Genomic DNA, 19,445 nt, shown 5'->3' with positions numbered 1-19,445 from the left:
TTGTCCCACAATCACCTCTAAGTTGAGTCATCAAAAATCCACAGAAGGGCTTTTATGAAAACATTTTTTAACAAAGTGCAGTGCCCAAGTTAAATCTTGTATTAGTTGTAGAAACAGCAATTCCCATTATATTGCAATGCCTTTTGGAACTGAAAACAGCGTTCTGGAAGTTGCTAACCTCTTTTCTTTGAAAGTATAAAACAAAACAAACAAAACACAACCCAGTTCACCTACATTCCCTATCTAGCGAGTGGAATCTTTTCAGCTTGGCAGTTCATCAGATGTGCATCATAGAGAACCCTTCGGCCCTACCAGAAACATTGCAAGTGCATGCCAGCAGGAGTTTAACAAGTCTAGAGTCATATTGCTTCTAGGACAGCAAGTATGGCAGCTGGTTAGACCTGGAGCAAAGGCTGTGGCTCTCTTCCACCCAACGGAGTCTTTGCTAGGGAAAGCTGAAGCTAAGTTACCATAGTCCTTTCTTCTCAGCAGAATCATGTCAGATCCATCTTCTCTTGAGTCAATGGAGGCCACAAATGCTGAAATTTCTTCTCCATGGCTTCTGATGTTTTAATGGCTAAAGAACGTTGAGCACTGTCTCATTATTGTTTAGCCTTGCAAGGTTCCCTCTTTGATCTGCTGAATGAAAAGGTTCCTTTCGTCCTCTGGGGTCCTACCATTCTGGGCACGGACAATACAGGTGGGCCTATGTAGGTTGAGCATGTAGATCAAGTGCTGCTTCTCATTTTTCAACTCTTCAATCTGAGCTTTCAGTTCTGCATTGATTGTTTCCAGTTTTTCTGATTCCTGACAACAAAAGAAAGGTGTAAACATAGAAGTTATTGTTTTAAAAATACAAAGGAAAAACAAAAAAATATGTAGCTTAGGACTCATTCACATGATAATATGTACAGGGAAATATGGAAACCCATTTTCTGTCAAGGTTACATAGATGATTATGATGGCTTCTTCTTTGTATCTTTTTCCTTGTATATCAGCTTTAATCTTTTTATCTCTATGCAGAATTCTGCAGCTAAAATTATTCACTTTCCCCATGTTCAGACTATCCAGTACATTTTTCATACACTTTAAATGCCTCCTCATTCCTTTCAATACTCCTTTTACAAGCTATTATCTTCCTATCCACAATATATCTTTTTACTCTTCCAATTTTAAATTTCCCACAAGAATCTTCTGTTTCTTGAAGTTGCAGCTCCAACTCAACCAAACAAATTCCTGTCTTGTGGTACAATGGTTCAAGGAAGTGGAGGAGGTTGGAATGGACCTTGGGGGTACCCTAGTCCAACCCTTTGATCAGTTATAGTTCAGTCACTATATCTCAACCTATAGGGTAGGCAGTCACTATATCTCAACTTGTAGGATAGGTGAGCCAGGAACCTGTAGGGTAGGTGAGCCGGGAAAACAACTAAGGGAGGCAATCTAAAGGAGAAGGAAGATATAAATTTAATGAATAGATATATTTTCTATTATTATCACTTGCTACCTCTATTTTCTGCAATCTAATGCTCTCTATTAATTTTTGAGATAGCTGGGGAATATAAGAGATGCAGTCCAACACAACCAGAGGAAGGAAGGAAGGAAGGAAGGAAGGAAGGAAGGAAGGAAGGAAGGAAGGAAGGAAGGAAGGATGGATCCCATTTTAAAGGTCAGTTACTTGGGAGAAAAAAATACAGTTTTCTGCTACTGTGTTTAATTATAAGTATGGTGAGGGTTTGTTTGATCCTTTTAAATATAATGAAAATTGTTTAAATTTTAAAATTTAAACAATTATTATTTGGGTTGGAAACCTTAATTAATTAAGCACTTCTAAAGTACTTCTAAAGCTTTAGTGTAAGATTACATTTTCTCTCCAGATTGATGAGCCTGAATTATTTCACTTTTAACAAGTTAACCAATGTTATAATTAATCAGCAACTCACAGTGAAAATCTTCACAGTTATTTTATCCATGAAATTTTAAGGACCTTTTCACCGTACATAGATGTGTTTATATTTTGCAGATATTAATTAGAAAGCATCGGTTAACTTACTTTCTGCAGGCATTCCGTTTTTTCCTTCTTTTTGTTTCGACATTTTGCTGCTGCAATCTTATTTCTTTCTCTCCGACGTTTTTTCCTTTCATCTTCTTGGGGTGCGCACTAACAGAATCCAAAGAGATAAGGGTTGGATCAGTCAAAAAGGGGGCAGGGGTGTGCAAAAGAGAAACTCTTTATGTTTCCTACAGATGTTATAATAGCAGTAAGTCTGATTTGTTCCTTGCCAACCAAATGACTAACTGGTTAGTTTGGCCCTTTAACCTTGTATAAAACAGAATAGAAGTTATCTTGCATGTTTAGAAGATCATGGGAACATAAAAGATTGAGGTACAGTAAGTCAGAAAACCTCAGAAAACCTCTGGGAAGGTTGATGTACGGTAAATCAGAAAACCTTGAAGAAGCTTCCCTACAGTTTCCAAATAACAGAAAATATACTTGGATTTATCTGATCTACTAAAGAGGGTAGTTTCATTCTGAATTTTTTTCTCTAAGCAGGTTTAAGTCCTAATAAGGCTTATCTTCAGAAACCATACTCTGCCAGAGCACAACCTTACATCCTAGAATACTAAAAACGATGCCTCTGAGCAGGATGGAATGTCTTTTCTTATCATAGAGAAAAAGAGTAGGAAGTGAGTATTATCAATTCTCCATTAAAATCTCATGCGGATATATTTTTCATTGCCTTTAAAAAAAAAAAAGATGCCAGGGAATGAAAAATTTTTATGTGCAAAATGAATTACATTGTGATATAGTCCTTTCTGAAAAGCATGTGATCCAAGAATGTATGAAGTGAATTATATTGCATAACTATAAAACCAGTAACAGTTACAGGACCTTTCATTTTCCTGATGCCTTCCAGATTCAGACATTTCCAACATTGCTTGTATTTCATGAAGGCATTCCCATTCGAGCACATGAAGATCATTAATGCAAATGCCAAAGGGACTAACCAATTTGTCACAACAGGTGGCAGCACCTATCCAACTTTGTCTGATCTTGAAAGCTAAGCAGGCATAGGTGTCCAGGAAGGCAGCAAATCAGTGGTGGGTTGCCCCCAGTTTGGACCGGTTTGCAAGAACCGGTAGTAAAACCGGTAGGAGGCTCCGCCCACCAACCTGGACGTCATCATAGGTGATCTGCGCATGCGCAGAAGCACCTGCGCACACACTTCCGATGTGAACCGGTAGTAAAGGTAAGTAGAACTCACCACTGCAGCAAATGTCAAAATTTATTATGAGACAAACTTTGCACTTTATGTTCTAGTGTGTGGCTTCACTACTTTATCATTTTGATGTCATCATGGTTAGATAGGGTAAATACATAAGCAGATTTGGATCACATTAGTTATTGTATGGAAAATAATTAGGGAACCCCAAACTGTATATTAGACTGGGAAATCCATCTATCTGGCTGGCTGGCTGTCCGTCCATCATCTATCTATCTATCTATCTATCTATCTATCTATCTATCTATCTATCCATCTCTTCTGGAAGAAGGCAGTAGCACACTATTGTACTTTCATCTAATCAAGTAGAGTCAATTTTGATTCAACAGAAAGTCACTATCACTAATAACTTTATAATAATAAACATTCTGATTATGTAATGATGTAATGGTTGGAAAATCTAATGGAACTAGCAGAGACGGCTAAATTAAATGCTCTAAACTGGCGGCCCTCAGGCCGGATGTGTCACGTACAGGCTACACCGACCCCAGCTCCGCAACATTATGTGATGGCAACATGACACGGCAAGATTGACACCCATACTCTAATCAAAGAAAAAAACACATCCAACTTTGTTTCTACTTGGAAATCGCTTTTGGATTTTATGTTGAAATGGGGGGGGGATCAAACTTTGATTTTGGGTTTTGCTGATTAGATAAGTTTGTTGTTATACAGTAGATATGGCTAATATATATTAAATATGTAGAAAATAAAAAGTTGAGGTGGTAATATTTTATTCCACTACCATAAAAAGAGTCGGAAGTCAATGCTTTTCTTTTCTTTCTTTTTCCCCTTTACACTTTTTCCTCCTTTCCCTTCCCCATTTTCCAACTATTTTCATTTGTATTTTATACTGTGATAAGTTTAATTACATTATTATTACAATGATAATGATCATAATAAATAATAATACAGAGGGAAGACATTTTCTGTTTTTAGAAAGCATATTAAAATTAGTGGAACATAGCTTAAAAATAAAAATAAAGTACCTCTCTTTTTAAAATAGATGTTTCATCAGATCTATCAGAAACCATGACCGTATCCAAGGTGGAGGGCATCCTCTGAGAAAGGCACCTATTCTGGATGGCAAATTTTAATTCCTCTTTCACCAATGGGGTCAGATTTGTGAAATCTTCAAAGCCCAGGGAAACTGGAGGAGACAAGCATGGAATAATTGCAGAAGCACTGACTTCTGAAGCAGACACCTGGCCCAGGTTTTGGAGCATCATTTTGCTGCATGGGAACAAGAGAGAGAGAAGAATTAATTTTTCCAACATTTGATGAAGCAAATAAATAAATAAATATTGGCTAAAGCATGGTTAATTCAGTTAATACAGAATTCAGAAAACCAATCACTGAATAATGAGATTCTGGCTCATAACTGGATATTGATAGAACGATTATAAATTTACATGTAGAACAGCTTCTATTCATTTATTGTATTTATATAGCTACCCATCTCAGTCTTGTGACTCTGAGCAGCTTATGCTCAATGCAAAACCTAAAAAAACCCTAATAAAACCATATTATAATAAAGCTGAGACTCATTCATTCATGTTGGGCTCAACTAATAACCTTGCCCCAGTGCTAAGTGTAAAACCAGCTCTTCAAGTCTTTCTAGAGGCCTAACATGGTTGGGGCTGCCTAGATCTCAGAGGGATGCTGTACCACAAGGCAGCCACTACCACCATCATCATTATCACCACCACACAGGTAGTCTTCGACTTATGACAGTTCTATTAGTGACCATATATCAGCACTGAAAAAAGTGACTTATTATCATTTTTCACACTTACAACCATTGCAGCTGCCCCGTGGTCATGTGATCAAAATTTAGAGGCTTGGCAATTGGTTCATCATTATGACAGTTGCCGTGTCTTGGAGTCATGTGATCACCTTTTGCGACCTTTTGTGGAGCAAAATCAATGAAGAAGCCAGATTCGTTTAACACTCATGTTACTAACTTAATAACTGCTGTGATTCACTTAACAGATTCACTTACAACCAAGAAAGGTTGTAAAATGAAGGGGGGGGGGAAATCACTTAATGCCTCACTTAGCGACAGACATTTTGGGTTCAATTGTGATTGTAAGTCAGGGCTAAATGTATTTAATTCAACTAGAAATTGAGGGCATATTTCACAAAACCATCAGGTAGCAATCTTATTAGATGAAAATACTGAGTATAAATAACTTTTAATAATAATACAGGTTTAGGCATGGGTGAAAAATTCGCTGCATCATGTTGCCATCACATGATGTTTTTCTCATTCTCGGAGCTGGGGTGGGCGTGGCCTATAAGTGACACATCCAGCCTGCAGGCAGCCAGTTTGACACCCCTAGGTTAAGGAATATTGTGCATTGAAAAATGTAAGTGAATGAGTACTTGTGCAATAATTCAAACAACTGATTTCTAATTAATATTCCTGTCTCCTGTTTAGGTAGTTAGAATCTGCACATGAAATTATCTTATACCTATGTTGTCTATGAATTTTAAATACACTAAATCACTGCAGTGAATAGTCAAGTAGTTGGAGTGAGGTGTTTTTTAAAAAAACAATGTATGCCTTTCACACATAAAACCAACCATCTTCCTTAGTCTTTATTGGAAAAAATATATTTGGGACATATAAGGACATAATTATTTATTTGTCTCCTTTAGTAGGAAAGGAAATCTACTTTGCATATAACTACCATATAATCACAGCAATATTACAATTCACAATAGATAAACAATAGATAAAGCAAATCCAATAAGCTGTTAAATAGAATTTAATTTATGCATTATCTTTTGCAATTTCAGGTAATAGTTAGAGTTTGACAAGTCCAATTATGAATAAACATACAGTATTGATTACTTTATTTAAAGTGGCATGTTAAAGATCAAATTCAAATCAAGTCCAAATTTATTTAAAGACTTGCAGTCTTTATTTACTTCTTTAATGCTTATGTCCACACAATTTTAGACCTTCAAAATAGACACCAGTAATTAACACAGAAAGCATCTCCACATACAATTAAATATGTATCTCAACATGGACACATGCATTGCTAATTGAAAAAGACATGTAAGCATTTGACAATGTAGAGAGACTGTCTATATTAATCTTTGCACCACTGTATTTTCTGTGTAACAATATAATGGTGTATAGACCTAACTTCAAACAAGAAAAGTAGAAAATCCAAAGGTTTCAGACCTCTTGATCATCAGGGGAATGATTTCCTGGAATTGTAATTTACATAGATCTTGAGAAAAATATGTAATTTTGCTAAGAAATCCCCTAAACCATGAGTCACAGCTCAAAATCCTGATACTCCTTAATGGTTTCAAGAGACACAAAATACCAAGCCAACAAAGGTTTACAATGCTCGGGTTTATTATTTAAACTTTCAACTCAGATGGCAATAATAAGCTGCTCCTAGCATTAGTCAGTAGTTGTTTAAAAAAAACATGTGCATCTTTCATTTATCATAAAGAGTATATAATTCTGAATGGGATATACAGAAAAGGCATATTTGTTTTAGCTTTGTAGGGATAGGAACCTGTCTTATAAAATTTAAAAAAAACCTGATGCTGACAACAAGATTTATTTATTTACTTTCCTATAAAGAATGGGTAACTTTATGCAGGGATGCATGCACACATGCAGGTCTCATAATTAACTGTGGTTTATAGGTGTCTCATAAGAATGTCATTTCCTGATGTTTCATTCCTTATATTGCCATAACTGTATTGTTGGCTTCATCACTACTTCTTGGGAATTTGGGGACTAGCCAGGGTCTCATTACATCAATCTTGTGGTAGAGAAACAGCTGAGAATTCTGGCAATACAACAGCACTTTCGAGAGAATTACTACAACTTCAAGGCTATAGTAATGCCATCCCAACAACCACACTGCATTTGACCACATTCTCAGCTGTGTTTCAGATGGTGGGTTGAAGTCACTGATCTTTCCTCACTCTAGGTAACCCAAACTAGGTTCTCACATCTCAAATTTGGTAAAGCACCTCCTGAATCAGGGAAGGTTTCCAAAACATATTGAGTCCTGCATTTTGACACTGGCCTTTTTGTATGTCTACTACAACTCCAAGCTTTCTCATGGATGGTGGAAAGAAAGGCATTTGATGTACATTACACCCGAGAGAGGGCATTAGGGGTAACATGATAACAGTATTACAATATTTAAGGGGCTGCAACAGAAAAGAGGGGTCAACCTATTCCTCAAAGGACCTGAAGGCAGGTCAAAGAGCAATGGATAGAAACTAATCAAGGAGAGAAGCTATCTAGAACTAATTTCCTGACAGTGGAGTTAATCAGTGGAATGACTTGCCTTCATAAATTGGGGGTCTCCATCACTGGAGGTTTTCAGGAAGAGACCAGACAGACATTTGTCCAAAATAGTATAGAGTCTCCTGCTTGAGCAGGAATTTTGACTAGAAGATCTCCAAGGTCTCTCTCAACTCTGTTTTTGGCATTTTGTATGGATAACAGAGCTGAATGTGCAGTAAGGATTCATTCTGGTTCAGAAGGGGGGAATGGCATGCCTCTACAATCAACATGCTGAGAACATTGTGTTAAGGAATCAAAGTGAATGGACAATCATTTGTCTGAAATGATATAGGGTTTCCAATTTGAGTAGTGGGTGGACTAGAAGACCACTAAGACCTCCCTTCCAATTCTGTTATTCTGAGATAATTGTACTATTCAATAATGTTTATACTGAATAAGCAAGAACTGGAGTTTCTTAATTCTGTTTCCAACCTTCATTTTGAACCATCTGCCAGGTTTTCTTTGGTTTAGATATCTTCATTGGTACTACCTTTACTTAAACAATTGTTACATATAGTACATTCACTCTATAGAACTATCGAAACCAATACAGTGTCAACTTGCAAAGCTTTCAAGTTGCCATGAGCAGGAGGGAGGGAGAATTGAAGTGAATTCCATACATTTTTCTGACCACAATCAGAAGGGAGGGTGTTAGGTTTCACAGCCAGCCAAAGTGGTTAATTGGAGAATGTGATTTATGACATGGCCAGGGGGGAGGGGAGAGACAGGGTCATAGGGGAACGTAAATCTATGTGGGATCAGTCCTGACTGCATCCGAGTATTGCCAGAATGTTGCTCCTAATAAATCACTATATTTCCTTTGAAGTTTGGATCATGGCTCATGAATTAATTAGGGCATCTTTCGGAAACTTGACATACAGAGCCTTATACCATAACTGTCAAAGAAGTTATAGAAACAAACAGTACATTTTATTACACCAGAAATCTGGATATTTCCTATGATTGTTGCAAGGTGGTTGCAATCACACAAATGCATTGAATAATTATTTACAGCCATGCCATAGTTTTACTTCCAAATTATTGTAAGTATATCTGATATGCCAAACCTATACTTTGAAATGTTAAAAGGCCGCAATATTCTTGTCAATTGCCTCCCCCCCTTTAAACAAGATTGGGGAAGGAAGCACATAACAATTAGGATTTAAAGTAAAATTTTAATGGACAAGTCATTAGGGAATTTAGGCCAGGGTTGATGGAAACTGTAGAGCAACACATATGAAGTTCGGATTAAGGAAGCCTAAATGATTCAAGGATTGTTAATTCTGTATATCAAAAGGTCCTCACTTTATCTTCATTACTTTATGTCTTCTAATAAAAGAAATGAAATCAGTTTGGGAATTAGGCATATCGAAGGGCCTACCCTGTCACATCACTGCTTTAAAATAAACCACATCCAAAATTATTGTTTGTTTGTATGTATGTATGCATGTATGCATGTATGTATGTATGTATGTATGTATGTATGTATTTATAGTGTCATTAAATTATTATTTAATGATTTATTCAATTTATTGGCTGCCTTATCAATTGTGATTCTGGGCAGCATACAATATATACAACAATGCAGCCCACACAATAGGGAAACATCCAGAAAAACCAATACAATCCTACAGATAAAACACACAACAATGGGGGGTTGGGGTTAGGGAGGATGTCATTCCAGGGGTTAGGTGCTATAGGGAGAGGGTGAATAGAGAAAGTTTATTTTTGCTGTTTCTCTCCTATAGCAATAGAAAATCCTTTGTCTCTCATTTCTTTCAGCCTGAGTCAATTAACTCACACTTTTAACAGTGTTCAACAAAGACATGCTTGAGTTTTCTCAAAGGCCAATCAAACAAGAATAGCACGTGGACATTCTGATGCAAAAGTTATTACGTTTCTGAAACTATGTTCGGGAGTTAACAGTTAAGTAAATTTTATATACATGAAAACAACATCCCTTTCCAAACAGATACTATGGAGCCAACATGATGTAACCATGTGCAAGAAGGAGGCAGCACAAGTTCTGGGTAAGGTGCAGTTTCCAGAAGGACACAAATATTAAGGAAAAGGGGGAAAGAGAAACTCCTAACAGCCCAGTGAGAATTGGCTTGGCTCCATGACCATGGAATGATGGGGAGGGAAGGAGGCCAAGAGGTAGAAAACTGGGTGGAGAGATGGAATGGAATATCTCTTAAAAGGTGTGGCTGGGGACTATATATTATAGTCCACACTATATAATATAATGTTTGTTAACTTTGGAAACTGTGGCTGGGGAATTCTGGGAGTTGAAGCCCACATTGCTTAAAGTTGCTAAACATGCTACAATCGTTATTTGTATTAGGTCCCATTTCTGTTCTATTTTAATATTAAATAGAATATTAATATTAATTAAATTTAAATCTCATTTTACTATAACCCGCAAAACTATTTATTCTCTTCCATTCTCAGAAGCTTCAAAACTGGGTCACATTCAGCTAACATAGTTGGCATTCAGACCTTTAAGGTAAGACACCTGACCTGATTCTTCAACCCCCCCCCTTTTTTTTTTTTAATCAAAACTAAATGCTGTTCTTAATTAAAAATTTAGCTTTGGCTTTTTCCCTGAATATCTTCCTTCTCCTTATTGATGCCATAAGACCTGTGAAGCAAATGATAAACTTTCACAATTATAAATGTAATTAAAATTCATAATCATCCTGAATTTACTTTGACCTTTTAAGACATTTACACTGCAATCTAGTCACATTTAACTGGTGTTTTGAACATTACTACTTGTTGAGATGATGAAATGTGATTGATAATGACACCAGAAACTGGTCACTGTGATCATTTTTAATTAGTGTCCTTATTTAGTCCTGCTTAGGTTGGAAAGTTGGACAAAAGTATAAAAAATTTTTCAATAAAGTATTGTTCTATATGTGAAAACAGATATGATCCTTCAATCATATTTTTGACTAACCATCATTTGCTCCATGTACAGCAGTTTATTTTGCTGCTAATAACATTTTTACAATGAATTTGGGAAAAATTCTATGTGGACATTTACTTAAAAATAATCCCTATTGAACAGAATTGGAATTTTGAATAAATGTGTCCGATATTTCATTTATTATTTTACTTATATATTTTTATTTATTGCCTTTTTAAAAAGTATATGCTTATGCATATATATATTTGGGGGGGGGAAACAGAAAATAAACTAAGGTGCTACCAACTCATTGACAATGAACACATTGGTTCTTACTTCTGAGCAAATTATGCAGATTTTGCTGTAAGATTATACTCCTATAAATACTTTCTTGTGAATTATGAAGCTTCTTATGAAGTTCATGGGCTTGGTTCCAAGGAAGCTCACTACACTGGCTTTCTGGGCAGCCATGCTACACAGACTTAGCTATAGGAGTAAATCCCATTTAATTCAGTGAGACTTACTTCCAAGCTTAGGTTAGAATAAATCCTAGATTTACTAATGACTCATCTTCATATAAATAAAATTGACAGATGTAGATATTTTCCTTCTATCCTTTTACAATATCACTTCAGTAAAAGCAAGCAATTTGCTGTTAATATTTATCTGTGTCAACTTTTCCAACTTTGGGTCCTTTGCTTATCTTGGACTTTATTATTCCTAATTTCTGGTCAATATATCCAATAGCAGATCTACTACTGCCTCTCCCCCCTCTCCCCCAACATGAGACACAAAAATCTAATTCTCAAAGGTCCTAAATATCATCTCTACATTGAAATCCTGAAATCAACCTAAAGCTGCTATCAGAAAGCCTGCTCTGAAATAAATATACTGGGCTGAATTACAGGTAGTCCTCAACTGACAACAGTTCATTTAGTAACCATTCCAAGTTAACGATTGCAGTGAAAAGAGTGACTTATAACCATTTTTCACACTTAAGACCGTTGCAGCATCCCTGTGGTCATGTGATCAAAATTCAAACAATTGGCAATTGACTCATATTTTTGATGGTTGCAGTGTCCTGGGGTCATGTGATCCCCATTTAGTCACCTTCTGATCAGCAAAGTCAATGGGGAAGCCAGATTCACTGAAGAACCATGTTACTAACTTAACAATAGCAGCAATTCACTTAACAACTGTGATGAGAAAGATCATAAAATGGAGCGAAATTCACTTAATTGCCTCACTAATCAACAAAAATTTTGGGCTCAATTGTCATAAATTGAGGACTACCTGTGCTTTACAGTGTTATAATTTCAAACTGAGCTGCTTTAACACCTGGAGTGACCAGAAGCTAGACTGAGTGGTAGAATCCAGATGTCATGGAGTAAATCTGTAAGGACTTCTGACTCCCAGTTATTGAACAATAGCTCTTTTGAGAGCTTTGGAGCAAGCAAGAAATATTCTGAATAAATTGAACAATTAATCAATAGGTAATAGGAGAAGGAAATGCCTGTCCACCCAGATCAAAAAATAAAGAAACCAGATTAATTTCTGATGTGAAAAAGTTAACTTTCTTTGGTTTTTTTTTATCTGGCACTATCGGAATATTTTATTATAGATTATGAATTTTGCATTTGCTTTTGGATGATAGGTCACAAGTTTCCAGGAAAGAAATATGCAGGAAATTTCACACACCTAAAAAGCACCTTCCCTCGCATTATAATATTGTGTACGAAAACAAAAGTGACAGTTCAAACCGGAGCATCCTGCTCAGTCAGAGCAGAGGCGATGCTCGCCACCATCCAGCTCGCCACCTACCGGTGACCGAAGGTATCAGCAGCTAACAAACTTAAAACTTTGAATGTTGCCGTCCCGCTTCCCCGCAGTTTCCCGTAACCGAGTGAATGATACAGTCATCTGATTATTATTTGGTCTAGAGACCATCGGAAAACATGTTGGAAACAACAAGCTGGGGATGACCTTAAACAACTAGCCGCAATACCTTTTTTCTACGCATTTTTACACAGATGATCTTAGCGTGTCAAGCTGGACCTGTAGCTTCTGGAGCGCGCGGTAGGGAGAAAGGTGGTTTCTTTCATCCTAACCTTCCCCGTCCCCCCCGGAAGAAACCCCTGACCGTCGTCAGAACTGTAAAACAGCAACCAGCAAAGCGCCAGAACGAGAAAACGATCTGGGAGTTTCTCTTTCTTTAGGCGTGCCTGTTAAAGAGCGCTCCAAGTTTCATTCGGATGAATGAACTTTTACTTTCAGTTGGTCTGATTTCAAAAGGAAAGAGAAATTGCCCGATTTTTGTTTGTTTTGATTTCACTTCGTCAGTTTTGCCAAAAGTGAAATCTCTTTCACTTCAAAGTTGATCAGAACTTTTTTCATCCCCGTCTTCAGTCCTCTCTAAAAAGCACCCGAAATAACCCACCGCATCACTTACAGAACGAAAGAGATGGAAGGACGCGACTTACTAAGCACCTTTCCCCCCCCCTCCCCTTAATACATATCCCATCACAACAGCTGGACAAAAAAGCAAAGATCTTTCTTTTCTTTTCTTTTTTTCTCTCCTGGACTTTTAGCCTTTCGTTTGCCCCACTCTTCCCCGGTATCTCGCTCGCTCCCTACCTGCTTTACTCCAGTTCTTCTACGCGCCTTCCTTCTTCAAAGAACTAGACAAGAAAGTGAAACGGCAAATACAAGGGAGGGCGAACTCGCAACCGTGAGAGTGGGCTTTACGAAATGTGTGTTGTCGGGACTCCAGTCAAAGCAGAAGAGGTGCCGCCGCCGTCGCTGCCGCCGCCGCCGTTCCCCGATCGTGGCTGGCAGCGATCGCCGCCGAGACTCCCTGGCTCTGAGCGCCTCCTCGAACCTCTGGCTCGCCGCGCGGTTGCATCACCCCCTTTATATAGCCAGCGGACGGCGCTGCTATTTACTCTGGCCGTCAGTCGAGGGTGATGTCATGCTAAGACTCCTCGGTGAGAAGGCGGAGCCAGGGCCGCGGGGGCGGGGTCTCCGAGTGACGCAAGGCCTTCCCCGCTCCCCGGGCGAGAGAGAGAGAGAAAGAGAGGGAGGGAGGGGGGAGGCCCTCGGCGCCCGCTCTACGCTGCCTGAGAAGCCGCTTGCCAGAAGCGCACACCCTTCGGAGCGGAGGGGGCCGCTCGTGAGGCAATGGCTCCTGATCGCTGGCATCTCTCCGCAAAGCGGGGCCGAGGAGCATTTGGGGAGGTGGTCGGCGGTGACCTCGGAGAGGCGGGGGGGGTGTCTCGCCGTCTTCTTCACTTAGGCGACCGAAAGGAAGTCCCGGAGAGGACACTTTGCCGTTTTGTGCCGCTACTTAAAAAGGGCCATGGGTGACTGTCGCTTCTTATTTGGAGGTCTCTGGCGCCAGGCTGGGTATTTACGCGCGAGAGAAAGATTTAAGATGAGTTTGCTGATCATCTCCACCGCCTTATCAAGTAAATAAGGCATCAACGTTCTTAAGATTCGCCGGGTTTTGTATGGGGTTTGTGTAATAAAATCGTACACCTGAGTCATTCAAAGCCACCCTTTTCAGGCGTAACTATCACGAGTCACTCCCATCCCTGCCCTAAGAAAAAGGTTTGTGGAAGCAGCAGCGATCAGAAGTTGGAATCAGAGGGACAACTGAGTGGAAGGGAGGGCGCGGTATAATACCCACTCTATAGCTACGACCGGTTAAATTGTTAAAATAAAAAAAAAGTCATTTTAAAATCCCCGCCTCTCTCTTTTTACCCAGATTGGATTCTTTCCCCCCCCCCAAAAAAATATTTCCAGTGGTTTTCCCACTCCAGTTTCCTACCATATGAAAATGCTCTTCCCCGTGTATTGCCTTTTAAATGCAATATTTCTATCTTGCCTGGTTTTATTAAGGATGTTCGTACAAAAAAACCCTCCGTTTAAATCTGCCTTTGAGTCCTGGACAAAGAGAAGGCTGGTGCCGGATCCTTTCTTAACAATATATGTTCATAAAGTTCCACAATTGCAACGAGATTCTCAGCCTCGCATTGCAGCAAAAACCTTGCACACCATTCTTAAAAGAAAAGCCATTATCTCGATTTGGATGAATATCTGACCCTGTCTTAGTTCAACCCCCTCCGGGAATGTTCTGAAAACAAAATTCTCGTCTGAGAATATTTGAGCGACCTGCTTTGAATACCACGTGGACATGACACACCCACACACCCACTTTCAAAGGTGTTTCCACCCAACCACTGCAGGTTGTAAGAGTGACACGAGGAAGACAATTTCGATACTTTTCCTCCCCATTTTCTTGCACCACCAAGGGAATAAACGAGGATGTAGGTTAGCTGGAAGCGATGCACTGACGTATTTCCGTGGGAGTGGAGTAAAGGGCGCGTGCGGGTCAAAACGTACCTCGTGGGAACTCTTGCAAAAAGTACTGGAGAAGTTTTCGGGTTGCCTTTCTTCTCTTTCCTCGTTGGTTGGCTGCGCTCACTTTAATAGAGTTATTTCTGGGTAACTCTGCTTCAAAAATGAGAGTATTCCCCCAGGACCCCCTATTTTATTTACAAAGTGGATACCGTTAGCTAGTCTTCCACTGAGTTAAATGAAGTCTTGGACTTGCCATGCACGTTTCCAAGAGGATAAACTCAGAGGCCCTAGCTAAAGCTCTCTAAAGGCATGATTGAGGGCTGGCTCCAAATATTAATCATACATAGAGGAAACCTTTTCAAATGAAAGGAATGTAAGTTGGTTTCACTCATTGGTTTCAATCGGACATTCTGTAGGTTGCATTGAAAGTTTATGTATAATTTCTATGAGAACCTCTCTAAGTACAGACAGAATTGCATCCAAAACCTGATTTTTCATTGGGGTCATTTTCATACTAATCACTTATAACATTGTGTAAGTGTAGAAGGCATTATCAATTAATGGCCCCTCTATCGCTTTTGGCATTCTGTGCCTTTGACATAGTAGTATAAAATCAGCATTGCTTTTGTCTGTACCTTGTATTTTAAAATGGCTGCCATGCTTCTTGCTCTTTGGTAATGTGCATTTATAGGCAAAACCGTGAAAAATCATGATAGGATTGGAAGGAACTGGTGTGCAATATTTAATTGTTAGTCAATATATATGGCTGTCCTTGAAACTGATTCTTGATGACTAACAAAAAAGTTAGTTTAAAAAAAACCCACCAACAATAACAAAAACCAGTATATCCACAGAATGTAGCTGACAACAAACAGTGGCATCTATCTTGCATGCTCACTGAGTTGAGTTACTGTATATATATAGGTCTTGTGAATGAGCTAGTTTTGAAATTTTTGGCCACTTTTACAAATGACATTTAAAGGAGTTTTGTATTTTTCATTAAAAAGATATAAAATAGACTAAATTATTGTGATACATAATTCAAATAGATTATTACCTGGAACTGAAGGTTACATGTAATGGCGACAGTTGGAGAAACACCATGGTTTTGGTTTACTTTCTGCTGGAGTCAGCTCTTCTATGTTCCATGATTGCTTTTTTCATATTCTAATAAAAAGAGATAGATAAGTTTTGCCTGATTTATTTATTTAGGTTTGAACACATTAAGAATTCTTCCACTTAAGGAAATGTAGCTTAAAAATAATATGGTATATCAAATTGTTATATTGATCCTAGAAATAAATATATATAATACAGGGTCTTATATTTTTTTGAACCCTGAAATAAGCACTTGGCCTTATTGCCATGCGCTCAAAAGCCCAAATGGGCTTATTATCAGGGGATGTCTTATTTTGGGGAAAACAGGGTAGTTAATAATGGCTCTCATTTATTATATTTACTACCGGTATTGCTGTATGACAGCCTTATTTGTCAAGAAGAATGGAAAGAAAGATAAATATTTAAGTTGCATATCTAATTATATATTTTTATAATAAATAAAGTTCCATTCTGTATCATTAAGGCTTCTCCAGAATTAGATAGTCTGCAAATTCATGCTAGTTAGTTAATACAAGGTATAACTTTTTCTCTGTTTATAACTCTTGATATGTATTTAACTTATTCCATTTCATCCACCTGATGATCCTAAACCTGATTTATTTACAAATGAATCATACTGATTTTCACTGAATTCTCCTATAAATAAATCTGCTGCCTAAGGCAGCAAGCCTAAACTTTCTTTATAAAGCCTTATTTAGCATTCAGTTAAACTTAATTTTGATTAAGTACATTTGGTACATAAAGTACATAACTACATAAAGTATAATCTTGCCTTTTCAAAGCATCCACTCTTTCTGTGAATTGTTATAGAACAAATAATTTCCACATTAATTTTTACAGATTGTAGAGTTTTGCTTGACATAATAAATGAAATCAATCATGAATGTAGTTGATATATAGTTCTCAAATCATAATTTCCTTTCCTAACTGAAAAAGCTCTTTTTAGTTTATCAGCTTAACAGGTTCTTAACCTATTAAGAATGTAGGGTATACTCAACTCAGACTATTGTTCTAACTCAGTATTGTCTAAAATGACGAGGAGCAACTTTCCAAGTTTTCAAAAGAAAATTTTTCCAGCTGTTCCTGGGGTAATGAAGTAATTGAACATGGGACCTTCTAAAAACAATATATGATTGAACTACTGAACCATGGTTGCACAACAAACAATATTGAAGACTCTACTACCACTTCCAAAACACTCTAGAATCTCAGAAGAGCAGAAACTCATTACTAATTTTCTTCAAAAGAAATTATTCAAGAAGCATGTTTGATTATTTATATATTTTATTTATCAAAGTGTATATGCTTCCTATTCTGATTCTAGGCAGTTTACAACATATGAACAAGCATTCATAAAATTATGAAATTCAGCCATAAACCCAATAAATAAAGTATTTAAAATTATAAATACTGTAAATTCCGTAGCTGCTACCTAATAGAGGAGTGTTTTTCTCATTTTCCAAAACAGGGTAAAGGTACATCCAATCTTGGACAGCAATCTGTTCCAGAGGAAAGTGGCCTCTACTGAGAAAGTCAATCTCTGGATCCCAGGTCACCTTGAATCTTTCGGGTTGGGTGTCCAGACCATCAATATGGTATAGTAAACAATATATTCATGCATCCAGACCTATACAACTCTTGTTGATGCTGATCTTTTGGTAGACCTTCACTATCCACAGAATGATCAATTGCTCTGACTTTTGGATGGATTTAGAGAAACAGATCCCTCCCCCCCCCACAATACAGAAAGTTATCTTGTAGCTGTATAGTAAGAAAAAGAACATAATCATTTTGAGGGGAAACAAGACAAGTATGAAAAATATACTTCAAAGATGCATATCATAATGTAAGAATAATAACATGATATACTGTTGTATTGTGTTTGTTGCTGGAGCAACAGTGTGAAGAAATAGCTCAATGGAAAATATTAGAAATTACTAGCTGCACATAACAAAACACAAAATACAAAAACACAAAAAGGAAAGGGAACTAAGAGAGGACAAAAAAACATGGTTAGGGATGAATTCATAGCTACAAAATTCTTACACAAATCCAAGAGCCTATGGACTCCCAACTCCTAATGCAGACTGTTCAAAACTGAAAATAGATGAATCTTGTGGACGTGGTTCTAAGGCATGGGAATTGGAGAATTTATATTCTAAATAGGGCTGTGCTCTGTTGGATAGAACAATTACATGGCTTGAGAATTTTCCTAGACTCATCATTGTTAATGGCAGTTCAAGTGACTTCTATAGATTTATAATAGATAGCTTCAAAGATTCAACTGGTATTGACGTGGGCAAACTAGCTGTGGTTTTTCACCTACTGATAACCTCCCATTTAGATTACTGTAAAGTGTTTTATCCAGAGTTGTTCTAGAGTCTGGTCGAGGAACTACAAGTGATAGGGCTACTATATCTACTGCATATCTCTGCATATTTTTGCATATCTCAAAAATATGGACAATTAGTAGATGGCAGCAAAATGTTAAAAGATGAGTGGTCATCCAGATTTTTGCAACTCTAACGTAAGCGTTCCTAGAGTTGGTACAGAATGGAGCAATCAAGTGGCTGAGCATCACAAGGCAATGTGCATGTCTGAATGTTGCTAAAACAACCATACTGGCTATCAATTAGCTACAAAGACAGGTCAAGAGTTTACTTTTTTGACATATACAATTCTGAACAACTTGACACCAGAATCTTTGACAAACCATCTTCACTAGTACAGATAAAATTAGTGACTAAGCTCAACAGAGGAGATTTTGCTTTTTTTTTTGCATATTTATATTTATATAATATATTATGTATTTATATGTGGGAAATGGTAACAAAATACCCCTTCCAATATAACGTTTGGATTCATAAAATGAAATTATATTTGTATTCATTTCCAAACTTGCTTAACATTATCAGTGTGTACTAATTACTGCTTTTATAGATCATTTTTACTTTGAAAACCATTTTGAAATCTCTTTTAAATGTAAAATAATATAACAATAAAAAATATCAGGGCAGGATATCCAAGTACTAAACCCTGGTGTTTCACAGTAAAAGGTTCTAGCTCTAGATTGTGAAACCAAACTCTTCTTCAGGTCATAGAAGTACTCTGCCAGCCAGAAGAGAGATTGAATGCTAGTTTAAATGGACATATACAGAGGTATCTGAAGGCTGTTTAAGAGATGACAGGGCTGAGCCCGAGGAAGGGGTCAAACACATCATCAGTCATGAGTCCCTGCATGCCCACGAGAGATCTACCTCCAGCCCACCTTGAATGCCTTCTTAATTCCCGCTCATTTCCCACTCAGATTCTTGTAGAGAGTTTAAGCTTTCAATAAATCTTTATACTCATTTGAACTGCCTGAATCTCCTGATTTCCCCGGTGCTTGACAGGTTGTGGTAAAATAAGTCAATATGGAAATCATGATGATACAAATTCTGCCTGT

The 19,445-nt window shown here is 37.6% G+C and overlaps 1 protein-coding gene across 2 annotated transcripts; it reads right to left on the bottom strand.

The window, feature by feature from the left end:
* Positions 1 to 373: 373 nt before the first annotated feature.
* On the bottom strand, positions 374 to 13,303 carry ATF3 (activating transcription factor 3). 2 transcript variants are annotated; one of them, XM_070948813.1, is made up of 4 exons: positions 13,157 to 13,303; positions 4,271 to 4,514; positions 2,051 to 2,158; positions 374 to 807 (listed from the first exon to the last, which is right to left on the bottom strand). In XM_070948813.1, the coding sequence occupies exons 2-4, from the start codon at positions 4,508 to 4,510 to the stop codon at positions 610 to 612; spliced, it is 546 nt and encodes a 181-aa protein (XP_070804914.1). In that variant the 5' UTR covers positions 4,511 to 4,514; positions 13,157 to 13,303; the 3' UTR covers positions 374 to 609. The 2 variants fall into 2 exon arrangements, with proteins under 2 accessions (XP_070804914.1, XP_070804906.1); XM_070948805.1 differs by lacking the exon at positions 13,157 to 13,303 and having other exon boundaries at positions 4,271 to 4,604.
* Positions 13,304 to 19,445: the final 6,142 nt, after the last annotated feature.

Source organism: Pituophis catenifer, unplaced genomic scaffold, assembly GCF_029215685.1.
Source record: "Pituophis catenifer annectens isolate HBS135680 unplaced genomic scaffold, rPitCat1.0.hap2 SCAF_1, whole genome shotgun sequence".
NCBI lineage: Eukaryota > Metazoa > Chordata > Lepidosauria > Squamata > Colubridae > Pituophis > Pituophis catenifer.
This window is presented reverse-complemented; position numbering and strand designations above follow the sequence as displayed.

Excerpts from the sequence above, each read along its gene's own strand:
- ATF3 (XM_070948805.1), bottom strand. The coding sequence starts at position 4,558 with ATGTTGGAAAAATTAATTCTTCTCTCTCTCTTGTTCCCATGCAGCAAA. Across the intron at positions 2,159-4,270 it reads CATCTATTTTAAAAAGAGAG|TGCGCACCCCAAGAAGATGA; the intron begins GTACTTTATTTT and ends GGATTCTGTTAG. Across the intron at positions 808-2,050 it reads AAACGGAATGCCTGCAGAAA|GAATCAGAAAAACTGGAAAC; the intron begins GTAAGTTAACCG and ends TTTTGTTGTCAG.